General features: G+C 40.0%; 1 protein-coding gene across 1 annotated transcript in view; it reads right to left on the reverse strand.

Moving 5' to 3' along the window:
- Positions 1 to 678: 678 nt before the first annotated feature.
- The window catches only part of LOC106578630 (coagulation factor XIII A chain), a 36,693-nt gene continuing 19,655 nt past the window's right edge, over positions 679 to 17,716 (reverse strand). Inside the window, exons 5-12 of the mRNA XM_014157638.2 lie at positions 15,770 to 15,917; positions 15,003 to 15,112; positions 8,539 to 8,627; positions 8,191 to 8,353; positions 7,209 to 7,487; positions 6,607 to 6,767; positions 3,649 to 3,785; positions 679 to 3,504 (exon numbers count right to left, since the gene is read on the reverse strand). Of these exons, the coding sequence (XP_014013113.2) occupies positions 3,363 to 3,504; positions 3,649 to 3,785; positions 6,607 to 6,767; positions 7,209 to 7,487; positions 8,191 to 8,353; positions 8,539 to 8,627; positions 15,003 to 15,112; positions 15,770 to 15,917 (1,229 nt within the window). The 3' untranslated portion in view covers positions 679 to 3,362. The remainder of the gene's footprint in view (positions 3,505 to 3,648; positions 3,786 to 6,606; positions 6,768 to 7,208; positions 7,488 to 8,190; positions 8,354 to 8,538; positions 8,628 to 15,002; positions 15,113 to 15,769; positions 15,918 to 17,716) is intronic.

Consider the following 17,716-nt stretch of genomic DNA (forward strand, 5'->3'; position numbering starts at 1 on the left):
CTGTTTTCACTTTGTCGTTATGGGGTATTTTGTGTAGATTGATGAGGAGAAAATGTCTTTAATCCTTTTTAGAATAACAAAATGTCTAAAAAGTGAAGGGGTCTGAATACTTTCAGAATGCACTGTATTTATATTTTGTGTATAATGTGTCAATTTGTGTTGTGGTTTGCAGAGCACATTTGAAACAGAGATCTAGGTCTCAATATGTCTTCCCTGGTAAAATAAAGGTATCACCTGGAACCATCGATATAAAACCTGTTCCTGGAACATCAGAGACTGATGAACACTGTCTAATAGGATCTCATCCCAGCCTGCTATAATGTTACTGATTTAAGACCGAAGTAAAAGTCAGTTATTATTGCACTTATTTGAATGAATAGTTACATTTTTTGTTCTTCCTCAAATTCATGTACAGTGGTTAATATGGAACCTGTGTCTAGTTATGGTCTGAATGTTTTTTAGCACTATGTGCAAGGTTGTTTTTTATTTTGGTCATGAAAAGGTTTGTTTGTAAGGTGTTTTAGAATTTTTTTATGAAATGGGACCAGTGAACATAACAATGATATTGGCAGTTAAGGGTGGCCTGTTCACTTTATCCCACTCCATCTGGAAATGTTTTAAAATACTAAATGATACAAAAAAATACAATGGTGTGACAACAGTATTGATTTTGAAAATGATTTTATTGTTAATCAAAAGCAGTGAACAGCTGAAATGTTATAAACAGTTAATGGCAGTGAATTAAAAGATTTGGTTTGATGCAAAGCCAAAAATGATGGTTTTCCAATATTACTGGTTATACAAAAAACTATCAGACAAAATAACTGAGGAATGGTGCCCATATATGGCTTTTACATTGTGATTTTTGCTTTTTTTACGTTATACAATTAAATTATTTATATAAGGATAATAGGTGGGTGATGTGCAACGTTTTGGCAACCAAAATCCCAGTCTAAAGAAACATTTTTCACGTTGTTTCCCAAACACACATAGCTTCTTTAAATGCAGTACCTTTTCTGCTTGATTAAAATCTACTGCAGATAACACTGGACCGTTGATTAGATTGAAGGTCATGATTGTATGAGAAATTTAGAGTCAGCAAAGGTTTGTAAGATCGAAAATAACAGAAACCGAATCTGAGTCGGCTGACTCAAAACCAAATGTAATCCCTGAGATATAAATGTAATATAATTAGAATGCATAAAAAACTCTATCCATCATATTCATGTGAATCATAACTTTTTAACGATTTTCATCCATGAGAGTCTTTGGTAACACTAGTGAAGGGTTAATTTTTATGAAAAAACTATGTCAACAACTGCAAGTTTACACAGGATGTTTAGAGTTGACATGCAAGTGATGATACTGTGACATATCAAAGAAGTCACAGCGGTCTAAGGCACTGCATCTCAGTGCAAGAGGCGTCACTACAGTCCCTGGTTCGTATCCAGACTGTATCACATCTGGCCGGGATTGGGAGTCCCATAGGGCGGCGCACAATTGGCCCAGCGTCGTCCGGGTTTGGCCGGGGTAGGCCGTCAGTGTAAATAAAAATGTGTTCTTAACTAACTTGCATAGTTAAATAAAGTCAGATTGCAGTTCTACTGATTATGAATGTGGCATTTATGGCTAATGAATGTGTGATGAAGTCCTTATGTAGGTGCCCTTCAACTTTAAGTCTCACCAATGCCTGAAAATTCATTGATTTGATTGATATTTGGCGATGCAGAACAAATAAAAAGATAAACTTATTGCGGTTTGGCCCTGCCTCTTCTGCCCAATTCCAAATCCACTCCTAGCCCCTAGCTCTAGGCATTTCTGTAAAAAATCTTATCGGTGTAAGCAATCCCTTACAGAAAAATCACATACATTTCACATGTGATAACATCTGTTTCACATGTGATCTTATGTGAAGTTAACAGGAGAACATGTGACAACATGTAAAAGCAACATCTGATAACATGAAACTACACATGTGAAAACATGATCTCGTGAAATAAATGTGACAACATGGGGATGCAAAATGTCTACGTATGATACCATGAAACTACACATTTGAGAGTTATATTTTCCTATGTGAACGTTTTCACACATGAAAAATAAATTCCACATGTGAGGTGAAAACATGTTATTCTCCTCATATGTGAAAAGGTGGTGTTAACATGTGAACTTTAAATTGAATACATGTGAACATGTGGTTTCATATGTGAACAACTGACCTCAAGTCTCTTTTTTTTGTGATTTTTCTTTTGTGAAAATGTGAACATTTCAGCTCAACATGTGAAAAAATATATTTCATATGTCAAAATGCGATTTTGCATGTCTTATTGTGTAAGGGAATCAAATGATATGTGGGTTTTAAAGTAAATGGTACACTATTCAGCTAAAATAGTGCACCAAATATTTCATCAATGATAACATGATTATTTTTGACATGATCACTTAGTAGTGACTTTTCAATATGACCCCACCTGGGATTAGAATTTACAACTTCTGGGTTACGCTGATCTTTCTGCTGCCCATCAAAGTCTATAGCATTCCTATACACATTCATTACCTATAATACATGTCTGCACTTAGCAAAAGAGTGCCATCTGCACTTCTATTTTATTTAATCTGATTATTCTCTCACCATAGATTTCATACAGTTATTTCAGAATAAGTATTGTTTTCTGAATAGTTGTCTACTGTTTGTGGAGGATATTACTCTGTTTTAATGTTACTCCTGAATCACTATGATAAATATAATAGTTTTTTATAATCGTGTATTTTTAACAAAGCTGATATTTATTTTACTTAAACCCAAAGTGTAGGAATACAGGTTCAATTTGTAATTGACACCGACTTGATGGTGTAGCAGGAAGGTCGGGATGCCGTGAACCAAGGAGTTTGTGAGTTTAAAACCCAGCTGTGCACATGTTGAATAATAATTACTGCATAAATAAACATACACAATGTAATCATGCATGTCAAATATGTATGTTGAAAACACTGTATGTTAAAAGCACTGTTTGTGTGTATCCTAACGACTCAATTTTGTTTGCAGGGCATCATCTGTGGAATCTCATTTGAAAAATATTCACGTGAAAGGTTGTGATCACATGTAAAATACACATGTAAACTTCAGTGTTCCAAAAAAACATGGTTTCATATGATTTCCCAGGAGGAAATTTCACCTGTGAATCATGTGTTTTTTCCGTAAGCGGTATGTTATTTGCTGAACCTCACCCTCTCATAGGCTAGATGGAATTGCTTATCCAGCAATCAAATCCTTTCAAATCTACACAAGAGCCTCTATTCGTCCATGGTTCTCCGGTCGATGGCAGGCGATTAGCAGGTGGGAAGGGCTTCCTGGGCAATGCTCAGGCCTGGACGTCGATGGCCCAATTGCCTTGCACATTCCCAAGGACCGAGCAGTCCAGGACAGCATAGATCATTGTATTCCCAGACCTCGTAGGGACACAGGACTCCATCCAGGTGATGGAGGTCCCGGTAGCGATCTCACTACAAACACACACACACAAAAACTCAAACACACAGATTGGCATACTAAACAGACTACATTGGATCTGTTTTTGTGAATGTGAGACTAATGTAAGTGTGAACATCATCCCTGATGTGAGGTCTTAGAGTTTTAAATCCTCTTACCTGTACAACTTTTCCCGGTATGAGATGAAATTAGGCCCTTGCATGGCCATCCTCACATCACGCAGGCTGAATGGGAACAGGTTGGTGAACTCCACCTTGACAAATACCTCCTGGTTCACCTTCGCTGGTCCACTTATCTGTTCAAATAGAGATAGTCCATTCACAACAATCTATGGTGATATAAGAAATGATAATAATCTAGGGATTATCAACTGCCCTGCGTTGGGAGCATGAATGTTTTTCGGAATGGCTGCTTGATCAAAGGCGAGGAGAGATGCAGCACTCCAGCAGCACAAATAAGGCTTTCATTCGGTACACTACTACATTAGTTCTTGGGGAAAAACGAAATATGTTTCACATATACTTTTACGGAACACTTTAAAGCAGGGGTGTCAAACGTCCGGCCCACGGGCCGGATCAGGCCCGCAAAAGGGTTTAATCCGGCCCGCGAGATGATTTTGTAAAGTATAAAAATGAGCTGCAATTTTTCAATAAAAGAAACTGCTGTTCCAATTGCGTCCACTGGATGGCAAAATAGCAATTGTGTTAAGCAAGCAAACTGTTTATACCGGAGCAGAGCAAGTAGGTCAAGCAAGTGCAGCCAGTCCAGATAAGCTACTTTGTTTTGCCCGCGATATTTATTACGGCTTCTACTTTTAACATTATGTGCTTTGGCACCCTCATTGCCCCAATATGTCTCTGTCAAAAAAGAGAAAAGTGGACGCAGAGTGCAGAGTGTTCCAAGAAAAATGGTCATCCTCCTATTTATTCACGGAATTGAATGGGAAAGCTGTATGTTTGGTGTGTTCACAGCATGTTGCAGTGCGGAAAGAGTATAACCTTCGTCGCCACTATGTGAGTCTTCATGCCGACAAATATGACAACTTTCAAGGACAGCGGAGAAGAGAGAAGGTGAATGAACTGTTGGCGGGTCTGAAGAAACAGCAGTCTGTGTTTACTCACAGCCGAGACATCAGTGACGCTGCAGTGAAAGCTAGCTACCTCATTGCTAATGAAATCGCAGTGGCTTCAAAACCATTTAGTGAGGGTGAATTTGTAAAAACATGCATGATGAAGACAGCGGAGATTGTGTGCCCTGAAAAGCGCCAGGCTTTTGCAAATATCAGCCTGACAAGAAACACAGTTGCAGACAGGATTTCCGATCTTTCAGTGGATTTGGACAGCCAGTTGGTGCCGATGACAGATACAACGACAGCAGCTGATATTTTCACCGCACTCGTCGGCACGCTGGACAGGGTCGGAGTGGACTGGTCCCGCGCTGTCAGCCTGGCTACAGATGGTGCGCCCTCAATGATCGGGAAAAAAGCAGGCGTTGTGACAAAGTTCAGAGAGAAAGTGCAATCTGCAAATGGAGGACGTGATTTTTGGACTTTTCACTGTATTTTGCACCAGGAGGCTTTGTGTTGCAAGTCATTAAAGATGGATAACGTCATGAAGGTGGTCATCCAAACTGTTAATTTCATCCAATCCAGAAGCCTGAATCACCGTCAGTTTGACAGCCTTCTCAGAGAGAAAGACCACATCTATGGCCTGCCATACCACACTGAGGTAAGATGGTTAAGCCGAGGTGCTGTGCTTAGGCGTTTCTTTGATTTACGAGAAGAAATTGAACAGTTCATGGAAGAAAAGGGCAAACCAGTGTTAGAATTTCATTCCGCAGAATGGATGCAGGACCTTGCATTTATGGTGGATGTTACAGAGCACCTGAATAACTTGAACAAACAGCTGCAAGGGTGCAACAAAGTCGTCACGCAGTATTATGACAGCATACGTTCTTTCAAGTTGAAGCTGTCATTGTGGGAGACGCAACTCGCCGGTGGTGATGCAGCTCACTTCCCCTGTCTGAAAAATGTGTGCGCGACCCATCATGTGGCAGACATGAAGCGGTTCAAAGATAAAATAACGGGACTGTTACGGGAGTTTGAGCAACGCTTTCAGATTTTTGGTGAACTGGAGAAAGACTTCAACGTTTTTTGCTCGCCATTCACCGTGAATCCCTCTGATCTGCCCGTCAGCATCCAACTTGAAATAACAGACTTGCAGTGTGACTCGGATATGAAGGGCAAATTTTCCGCAGCTGGCTTGGACACATTTTATCAGAATCTCTTGCCAGGTTACCCCAACTTGACAGCCCTCGCTGCAAAACTGTTGTGCATGTTTGGAACCACATATCTTTGTGAGCAAGTTTTCTCTGTAATGAGCATAAATTAAAAAAAAGCTGCGCTCAAGGCTCACGCACAAGCACTTGAATCACATCCTGAAGTTGGCTGCCACTCAGGATGTGACGCCTGATATTGATGCGCTGGTGAAAGCTAAAAGATGCCAGGTATCAGGAGTCAAATAAACTATGCAACCCCACTTAAAGTGCTGCATGAGACACCCTGATATAGTTCTGTGATCTGTGATATACTTCTGTGAATCACTCAGCCATTGTGTGTTTGTGTGTTCTTTTTCTTTAGAATTTTCAAATAAACTTGAGGTGTTTTATGATTAATAGTGATGTTGTGCTTGTACTATTGTGGACACACTGTCCTCAGGCTCCAACTTTATGTTTTATGTTGATCGTAGTAAAACAAAGCAAACAATCTGAAGTTGTTGTTTTTAAGTTATATATACCATGATTTTACCGGTCCGGCCCACTTGGGAATAGATTGTCCTCCATGTGGCCCCTGAGCTAAAATGAGTTTGACAACCCTGCTTTAAAGGATAGTTCCCTCAAATTACAAAATGACAGTTTTCCTTACCATGTCAGCAGTCTATGGACAATGTCAGAGGGCAATCCATGATTTGGTTTTGTGTACCTGGTCACTGTCACCAAATTACTGCTGACAGGGTAAGGAAACCAAGATGCCATTTTTTTATTTGGGCGAACTATCCCTTTAAAGGACTAAGGAAATACATCATATTAAAGAGGACTAATGAAACTTCCAGACCCACCGCAAAGGCCAGCTCGGGGCCTTTCAGGTTCACTATCTGCATTGCCGTCATGTCCTGGTTGTTCTCCAAGCTCTTGGCCGTCACCACGAAGCGGAGGTTGGATTGGGAACCCAGCCGGGGCATGTAGTTCTGGGCTAGCACGACCACCTGTATCCTCGACGCTGTTGGTTTTAGGGAGACAGAATTTTGACAACGAAACAAATTCAATCAACAACAGGAGCGTATCTTTGGCAGAACCTAACTTTTATAATTATTACCTGATAATTAATATTTGGATTATTTGGGATTCACTGTTACTTACCATTTGGTACCAGGTTGTTACCTGTAAAGTCTTTTGAGGTAAGTGCTAGAGAGTATCCCATCGTTACCTCACAATCTCTTACAATACAATACATACACATATACCTGCTGAAACAGGACGATACCATGAAGCTGTAAAAAGGACTGCAAAGCATTTTCTATAAGCAGTTGAGGATTTAATTTCAGAGGAAGGGTCTGAATGCTATGCAGGACAATCATACAAAGTTGTGATACATGGAGACAAGCCCAAAAAGACCTACAGTACAGTACGTATGTAAAGGGTCACCCTGGTTTCTACTCACTCTCCATGGGGTTCAGAGTGACGTCAAAGGTCTCCTGCTTGAACTGAGCCCTTTGGATGTTGGTGTAGTAGATCGTGGAGCCGACCAGGAGGCCATGGATGGTGCGTGTGTCTTCACTCAGGTTCCTGAAGACCACAGCCATCTGGAAGTTCTGGCCAATCTTCACACGCTCCTGCGGGATCTCCAGCATCATCTCCACACCCTGCTCGTCGTCATATTGCACATGCGTCTTGTAGGTTCTCTCAGCACTCTTCATGGTCTCTTCATCTTTACTACTGCCTGTGTGTGTGTGGGGAGTTGGAGGGGAATAGAGTTAACATGGGACTGGTGGCCTAGGGTGGTCTAGTGATCTAAACCGCTCTCTTCGGAACACATATATCGCTGTAGAAAGGAGTGGGACTTTAAGGAGTGGGACTGCCCCACTCCTTAAAAAAACAAACATGGGACTGATATGAAACTCATTGGCAATTTTATTTCACCTATAGGAATATACTGTATATATTGTACAGCCCAGGACCTCCACATTTGGCTTCTTCTGAGGCCAGCCACCCTGACAGCAGATGAAACTGAGGAGCATTTCTGTCTGTAATAAAGCTCTTTTGTGGAAAAACTCATTCTGATTGGCTGGGCCTGGCTCCCCAGTGGGTGGGCCCAGGTGCCCGAATGGGTGGGCCTATGCCCTCCCAGGCCCACCCATGGCTGCACTCCTGCCCAGTAATTTGAAATCAATAGATTAGGGCTAAATACATTTATTTAAGTTGACTGATTTCCTTATATGAACTGTAACTCAATAAAATCTTTGAAATTGTTGCATGTTGCGTTTATATTTGAAGTAATTTGAAAAGCAGTAATAGCAAAGTCATTTCTATACTTCATTCTTGTTGCATTAGTTTCATGAGACACTTTGCAAACTGCCAATAACAAACTTTAAACGAGCAGTTGCACCCTTGCCAGCCTACTCCATTGTCCAGGTGCCACATACCTTCTGGGTATTTGTACGTCTCTGTAATGTCCATTGGCTTATAATTGTTTCCACCAATGGACTTCGTCACGAGTTTCTTGCCGACATAAGTTGTGTCTACGTTTAGTAACTCAGTTTTCCCAGTTTTTGAATTTAGCTTGTATTTGTAAACGTCACTATTCACCTGAGGTTAAAAGAAAGAGATATATGTGAATATTATGATTGATTTTAATTAGATAAAATGTATTGCAAGTTATAAAGCATAACTGTGTTATGCTTCATAATGGCATGGAGTAAAGATGAAGGCATTATGGCTGAACATTCAACAAAATGTTACTGGTCAAGCATAAAGAAAACGTATTGTTTTACCTCAGCAAACACAAACGGGCCATCAAATTGATAGCCGAGCATTCCTTCCTTGATGGCTTTGACAGAGCATGGTCCACAGCGGAAATATCCTGCAAAAACAATATCAACAACCCATGACCCTGTCTGTTTGACTTTTAAAAGGATAGTTCACGTTTCAAAAATGTTTGCTTATTTTCGACTTCCCTAGGGTGCTGTTATTTCATCCAAACTGTTTTGATATTTTGTTAGCTGGTTATTTAGCATTGTCTAGAATATATTGGCTAGCATTTTTGGAGAATACAGCAATGCAATTGGAAGCGGATTGTATTAATTATCAGGGCAGTGCTACATTTTCAAGATGCAATGAATGCTTTTCAGAGCCATTTTATAAATTTTAAGAATTGCCTGTACAATTGTGGCCTAATATATTGGCACCCTTGCACTTTTTGAAAATAATTCCCAATTTCTTCTAAAATGAGTTTAAATTGAAAAAACTATTTGGTGAAATGACATGGACAAAATTATTATCACCCAAGAGCTAATATCTGGTTGCAGAGGCTTTGGCCAGATAACTGCCAACAAATGCTTCCTGTGGACATCAATGAGCTTGCTGCACCTTTTATTGGATCCCTAAAACTGCTGCAAACTGCTCCAATTCTGCGATATTTTAGGGATGCCTTCCACCAACTGCTGTTTTCAATTCTCGCCATAGCTTTTTGATGGGATTCAGATCTGGACTCAACACTGGCCACTCCCAAATAGTCCAGCTTTTCTTATTGAACCATTCCTGGATGCTTTCTGATGTGTGTTTTGGGTTGTTGTCCTGCTGGATAACCCAAATCCTTTGACGGAGACTCATTTTTTGGACACTGATGACTCACAAATGTCTCTAGCAGAGGCGATGCTGTAATTCCGTGTTATCATATTTATCTGCAATCTGTAGGGCTGATAATTTTAGTTATAATTTTGCATAGTAATGCATCTTAATCCCTTTTTCCATCAGTCACAATCCCTACAGCCCACAGACAAGTTTTTCCTTTTCATGACTCATCTTTCACTAGGTCTGAAGTAGAGGGATCTGGCCCACAGATTCAACATCCGCCAGCGGACTGTGCGCTGCATCGTGACAACATTGGGCAACTTTCTTAACCTGTTGGGGCTCGGGGGCAGTATTGAGACATTTTGAAAAAAATATGTGCCCATTTTTAACTGCCTCCTACACCAACTCAGAAGCTAGGATATGCATATTATTAACACATTCGGATAGAAAACACTCTGAATTTTCTAAAACAGTTTGAATGGTGTCTGTAAGTATAACAAAACTCATATTGCAGGCAAAAACCTGTGAAAAATAGATAAAAAAAAAAATGTGAATTTTGTGACTGTACTATTTAGTGTCATTGTTTTATAGATACCATAGTGAGAAAGGATTCATTTCGCAACACCTACGGCTTCCACTAGATGTCAACGATCTTTATAAAGTTGTTTGAAGCGTCTATGATAAACAGAGAGCAAATTAGAATCCAAGGAAGCGTGAGTTTGTCATCATTGTTTATCTAGACATAGGATAGGTAGTGTGAAAATATTACTGATGTTTAACGTTAAAAATGGACCAAAAGATTAATGCTAAACAACATTTGACATGTTTGAACGAACGTAAATAGATTATTTACTAGGTTTTTTTAGCTTTTCGGCGTGATTTTACACTCCCCCCACCACGTTTTGTGGGAGCATAATGAACGCTAAGTACTTGGTGTTATTTGGACATAAATTATGAACTTTGTCAAAAGAAACCACATTTGTTCCGGACCTGGGATGCCTTCCGGACCTGGGATGCCTGCCTTCTGATGGAGATAATCAAAGGTAAGGGGATATTTACAATGTTATTATCGATATTAGATGATGCTAACTGTATAGCATAGCTTATTGTTCTTAGCATAGCACCCCGTTTATTGCAAAATGTGATTTCCCAGTAAAGTTATTTTGAGATCTGGCCATTCGGTAGCAATTACGAGATGATAATATATTATTCTTTGAATGACAATATTATAATTTACCAATGTTTTCGAATAGTAATTTTGTTATGTTCACCGGAAGCATTTCAGAGAAGAAAAAATCTGAATTTCACGCTACTGTAAAATGCTGTTTTTGGATATAAATATGAACTTGATGGAACAAAAAATGCATGTATTGTATAACATAATGTCCTAGGAGTGTCATCTGATGGAGATTGACAAAGGTTAGTGCATAATTCTAGCTGGTTTCTGCTTTTGGTGACGCCTGACCTTGAATTGAAAATGGATGTTTGTACTTTTGTGGCTATGTACTGTCCTAACATAATCTAACTTTATGCTTTTGCCGTAAAGCCTCTTTGAAAATCGAACAATGTGGTTAGATTAAGGAGATGTTTATCTTTTAAATTGTGTAAAATAGTTGATTGTTTGAGAAATTGAAATTATTAGATTTTTGATGTTTTGAATTTCCAGCCTTGTTAGCAATCCCGACTCGGGGTTCATTGCTAACCTGTAGCCCCAACAGGTTTTAAGACATTTCTTTGTTTCAGCCCTATATGGAGGCTCTGTCTGTGAGAAGGAGATCCTGAAGCAGTCTGACATTGTTTCTCTGCTGAAACCAGCGATGGCCATAATGGTGGACAAAGGTTTCCTTTTGGATGACTGTGTGCCCTGTAATGTCTACAGACCAGCTTTCCTCTGAAAGAGAGCACAGACGCCAGCAGCAGAAGTCAGGGAGACGCAATACATCTCGGCTGATGGTCCCTGTGTAGCAGCTGATTTGCAGAGAGAAGGAGCACAAGCTGTTAGACACTGTCATCCCTCTCACCATCACTGGAAGCATCAACCAGCTCTACACCTCCCTCGTCGTCAACTACCAGAATGGGCCCCTGGTCAAAGCATGGGCAAAGGACTAGCGGTGCTGTCAATTTCAATACTATTAGACTGGTAACTGATTTCCTGGTTTTGTGCAATCTTTCATAATCATTTTTTAAATGTATTTTATTTCACCTTTATTTTACGAGGTAAGCTAGTTGAGAACAAGTTCTCATTCACAACTTCGACCTGGCCAAGATAAAGCAAAGCAGTGCGACACAAACAACAACACAGAGTTACACATGGAATAAACAAGCGTACATTCAATAACACTTTAGGAAATAATAACATCTGCTGAAATAATCACAGATATGGTGAAGACGTACAAAATGTGTTTAATCTTTTAAGATTAAAAATCATTAGAGAGAAACAACAAGAACTGGGACTATTACATAATGCTCATTCGGGAGCTAACATGGCTGCCATAGAATATTGTAGTGTTATGTGAAGGCTATGTATAATGCAGAAACCTCAATGTCCCAACTCTAAACACATGGCTCTGGACATAGCGTGTTTTGGTATGCAACAAGTGTGTTGGATATCTTGTTTTGCAACAAAACACATTCTAAAGCACATCTAAAGTAACTGTTTTAAAAGTATGAGAACAGCCATAAACATAGAAAGGGCCAAAGAACATTCATTTCAGATGAAAAAATACAAATGTGGAAAAATATACAGTGGGGTCCATAATTATTGGCACCCTTGAAAAAGATGAGCAAAAATACTGCATAAAATAAATTATTCTAATGCAAATACTGAGCTACTGTATATTGTTTAAAAATACATATATATTATACTAATACAATTGCTCAGAGAAAGAGAAAAAACGAGCTCTATTTTCATGTCATCTGACCATACAGTAGCACCACCTAGAGTTTAATAAATGGCATTGGCACATGGATTGGAACCAGTTGTCACGTCCTGACCAGTAAAAGGGGTTATTTGTTATTGTAGTTTGGTCAGGGCGTGGCAGGGGGTGTTTGTTTTGTGTGCTTCGGGGTTTGTGGTTTATGTTCTATGTTATCTATTTCTATGTGTTTATCTAGTTTTCTATTTCTATGTTGGGTTTTGGCAATGACCTCTAATTAGAGGCAGCTGGCTGTCGTTGTCTCTAATTGGAGGCCATATTTAGTTGGGTTTGTTTTCTCTAGTGTTTGCAGGTGGTTGTTTCTAGTGCAGTCTGTGCACCTTACTGGAATGTTTTTGTCGTTTGTTTATTTTGATTAAGTGTTTTTCTTTAATAAAATAAGAAAATGAGCACTTTACCCACTGCGTTTTGGTCCCCCTTCAACGATGCTTATGACACCAGTGCTATGGTCAGATGACATGAAAATGAAGCTCTTTGGCCACGCACACCAGTGGTGGGCTTGGTGTTGAAAAACAGAAGCATATGCATAAAAGTAGCTCATACCTATGGTAAAATAAGGTGGTGGACTTTTGATGTTTTGGGACTATTTTGCTTCCACTGGTCCTGGGGCCTTTAAGGTTAATGGCATCATGGACTTTACCAAGTACCAGGATATTTTATCCAAAAACCTGGTTGCTTCTGCCATGAGGCTAACACTTGGCCGCAAGTGGATCTTCCAGCAAGACAATAACCCCAAGCACTAATCAAAATCCACAAACAAATGGTTAATTGAGTACCTGGGGCCTTTGAATTGAAGAGTGCAGTCCATAAGCGCAGATGAAAGATATCAAGGATCTGGAGAGATTCTTTATGGAGGAATGGTGGTCTAAGATCACTCCCAACAAGTTTGTTCTCCAATCTCATAAAACATTGAAGAAAAAGGCTCAGTGGCGTTATCCTCGCAATGGTAGGGTGCTGGACTATTGAAAACAGGGATGCCAATAATTTTTACCCTTATCTTTTTTAGATTGTTTTGTATTACTTGTTAAATCAAATCTCTTTTGCTGAGCAATTGTATTAGTATAAAACAATGTAATGTTTTTGCATACAATATAGCTCAGTATTTGTATTTATTTAGCCTAGCAGTTATCAAGGGTGCAAATTATCATGGAACACAATGTATCTTAAATGGCTGCGTTTTCATGAATTTGATTATGCAATTTTGAAGCCCATTTTAACCTGTTGGGGATAGGGTGCAGTATTTGCACGGCCGGATAAAAAACGTACCCGATTTAATCTGGTTACTACTCCTGCTCAGTAACTAGAATATGCATATAATTGTTTGATTTGGATAGAAAACACCCTAAAGTTTCTAAAACTGTTTGAATGGTGTCTGTGAGTATAACAGAACTCATATGGCAGGCCAAAACCTGAGAAGATTCCAAACAGGAAGCGCCCTCTCTGACCATTTCTTGGCCTTCTTTGTCATCTCTATCCAAAACAAAGGATCTCTGCTGTAACGTGACACTTTCTAAGGCTCCCATAGGCTCTCAGAAGGCGCCAGAACGTTGAATGATGACTCTGCAGTTACTGGCTGAAAAACAGTAGCGCATTTGGTAAGTGGTCGATCTGAGAACAATGAGACTGGTGCGCGCGTGCACGTGAAGAGTCCATTTTCTTCTTTGAGTCTTTGAACGAAAACAACTTCTCCCGGTCTGAATATTATCACTATTTTTCGAGAAAAATCGCATAAAAATTGATTTTAAACAGCGTTTGACATGCTTCGAAGTACGGTAATGGAATATTTTGAAATTTTTTGTCACGAAACGCGCCGGGCGCGTCACCCTTCGTTACCCTTCGGATAGTGTCTTGAACGCACGAACAAAACGTCGCTATTTGTATATAACTATGGATTATTTGGAACCAAACCAACATTTGTTATTGAAGTAGAAGTCCTGGGAGTGCATTCTGACGAAGAACAGCAAAGGTAATCAAATTTTTCTTATAGTAAATCTGAGTTTGGTGAGTGCCAAACTTGGTGGGTGTCAAAATAGCTAGCCTGTGATGGCGAGCTATCTACTCAGAATATTGCAAAATGTGCTTTCACCGAAAAGCTATTTTAAAATCGGATACCGCGATTGCATAAAGGAGTTCTGTATCTATAATTCTTAAAATAATTGTTATGTTTTTTGTGAACGTTTATCGTGAGTAATTTAATAAATTCACCGGAAGTGTTCGGTGGGAATGCTAGTCACATGCTAGTCACATGCTAATGTAAAAAGCTGGTTTTTGATATAAATATGAACTTGATTGAACAAAACATGCATGTATTGTATAACATAATGTCCTAGGAGTGTCATCTGATGAAGATCATCAAAGGTTAGTCCTGCATTTAGCTGTGGTTTTGAATTTTGTGACATTATATGCTAGCTTGAAAAATGGGTGTCCGATTATTTCTAGCTGGGTACTCTGCTGACATAATCTAATGTTTTGTTTTCGTTGAAATCAGACAGTGTGGTTAGATTAAAGAGAGTCTTGTCTTTAAAATTGTGTAAAATAGTCATATGTTTGAGAAATTGAAGTAATAGCATTTCTAAGGTATTTGAATATCGCGCCACGGGATTCCACTGGCTGTTGACTAGGGTGGGACGCAAACGTCCCACCTAGCCCAGAGAGGCTAAGCATACAAAATGTGTATACGGAAGGGAAAATTAGGTCTCTCTCTCCCATCATCCTAATTTCTCTCTTACCATCACTGTTTTCCTGGGGGGTGGAATCCACAACCTGCCAGCCACCTAAGTCCTGGTCTGCAAGGAGGTCAAGTCTGGACAAGTAAGCCTCGTTCCAGCAGTGATAGGTCCTGTGGAGACAATGCACACCTCTCAATAACATTATCTGGCATCCTGCACCCGTCAGGAACACTATCTGGCATCCTGCACCCATCAGGAACACTATCTGGCATCCTGCACTGCTCAGGTACACAATCTGTCATCCTTCACCACTCAGGTACACTGTCTGGCATCCTGCACTGCTCAGGTACACAATCTGTCATCCTTCACCACTCAGGTACACTGTCTGGCATCCTGCACCACTCAGGTACACTGTCTGGCATCCTGCACCACTCAGGTACACTGTCTGGCATCCTGCACCACTCAGGTACATTATCTGGCATCCAGCACCACTAAGGTACACTGTCTGGCATCCTGCACCACTCAGGTACACTGTCTGGCATCCTGCACCATTCAGGTACACTATCTGGCATCCTGCACCACTCATGAACACTATCTGGCATCCTTCACCACTCAGGAACACTGTCTGGGATCCTGCACAACAATTTTCTTCCTGGAGCACGACACAATCATATAAAGATAACAGGGACATTACTCCATTTCACCCCCCACCATGCTATGACTAAACTGTTTTTACAGTACGTACATTGAAAGATAGAATTATAGAAACCTACGTTCTGGGATTTCATTTTCATTCAATACAAATTGATATGCAGAAATATAACTACCAGATTGAGTCTCTGGTAAGGCGCTCGTTCAGTTCAAGCTGATTTCCCACTGAGTTGAAGATGAGATCTGTGATTATGTTCCCTGAGTTGTCGTGGGCGGAGTTGAAGTTGGTGATCACCCTGGCAGGGATGCCCAGACACCGCAGGACTGGGGCAGGGGAGGGGACACCATTAAAGAGGCTAGGCAACACTTCAAAATAAGCATATATTAATTAACATGCAATTGTTAACATTAATAAATGTTTAACTAATACATTAAATGTATTCAATCAATTGATTAGAGTAGATGTACGGATATAACTTTCAGAAGTGTGTTTTATTTGCACAGCATCGGGCCTTGTCTGAGGAAACTGCTACCTATTTTTTTCTGTCAATGGGACTAGTCAACTTAATTACACATTTTCTACATCTCATGCATACCTAGAAAGTGGCCTATGCTCCAGACTAGTCAGAAAACCGGGATTTGTGTATTGAGCTATGGCTTAGCATTAGCATCTATGGTAGTGGCTGTCGGTGCCATTTAAGATGATTTAGGATGATTTTTTTTTTTGATGAGCATGGCCTTATTTCTATTACAGCATACTGGATGACTGTCATTCATATTCCATTCACCAAGCTCAATGTAACAGTGGTAGGTTTAGGCTACTACATGATACAAAAATGTTCCCTGTACCCATCATGAGGTTCCTACAACCTAGCCTATGAATGAAAGTTTGCAACATAGGTGCACAGGTCGGGAGAATTTTGAGTAATCAAGGTGACAGACAGTGACACATTCAATACCGCCTTGCACACTCAGCATCTATCTGATCTAGGGTGTTATATGTTTAGCCCCGTTGTGTTCCGTTTCAGAAATGTTTCTCAACAGAATCAGCGGAATGAATACACCTCTTATCACACGCAAACAGTTCACTCTCATAGCAGCCACATAAAAACAGCATGATCACTTTGCTCGTTGTATATATAATACATTCTCGTAACTATCTACACGCTCTCCTCCTCTCACCTTTTCCCTTCCCTTGTGGACTCCAGTGCATAACACATCAGCTGTCTGTGACCAGGTGAAAAAACCTTTCCAAGCCAAACTAAATCACGACCGCTAACCACTATACACAGCCTACATATTGTAGTTGTCATGTCATAGTCAGCTAGAACTAATAGAACTAACACATTAGTAAACCCGCTACAATCGTGCAGTACAGTGTACAGTCAGAAAGCAGTTTAGCAGTTACACCAGAGGGCTCCGGTGGCAATAAATTAATAAAACCAAAAGAGTTCCAGTGTTGGATAGCCATAGCCAACTAGCTAACATAGCATCCCTCTCTGTTTGAGCCGGGTGTATGAGTAGGCTAAACTAGCTAGCTGCATTTGCTAGCCAAGGGAAGGTGAAAGTAAAGAAACAATACAACCAAATATAGCTATATATCTCTCTCTCTCATTCTTGCTTCTTCTTAAGATTGGAAGAAATGAATTTGTTCAAAACTATTCAACTACTGTTTTTCTCTCTCTGAGTCAACTACCCGCCACATTAGCACTGCAGTGCTAGCTAGCTGTAGCTTATGCTTTTAGTACTAGATTCATTCTGTGATCTTTTGATTGGGTGGACAACATGCCTGTTCATGATGCAAGACCTCTGATAGGTTGGAGGACGTTCTCCAGATGTTATCATTATTACTGTGTAAGTCTATGGAAGGAGGTGAAAACCATGAGCCTCCTAGATTTTGCATTGATGTCAATGTACCCAGAGGAGGACAGAAGCTAGATGTGCCATGGTGCTACCCTACAGAGTGCTGCTGAGGCTACTGTCGACTTTCATTGCAAAACAGTGTTTTAATCAATTATTTGGTGATTTTAATATATTTAGTGTAGCTTTACCTAAAAATTATAACGTTTTTAACCTAAAAAAATTAAAAATTAAATTCACTGAGGATGGTCCTCCCCTTCCTC

Source organism: Salmo salar, chromosome ssa19 (assembly GCF_905237065.1).
Source record: "Salmo salar chromosome ssa19, Ssal_v3.1, whole genome shotgun sequence".
Lineage (NCBI taxonomy): Eukaryota > Metazoa > Chordata > Actinopteri > Salmoniformes > Salmonidae > Salmo > Salmo salar.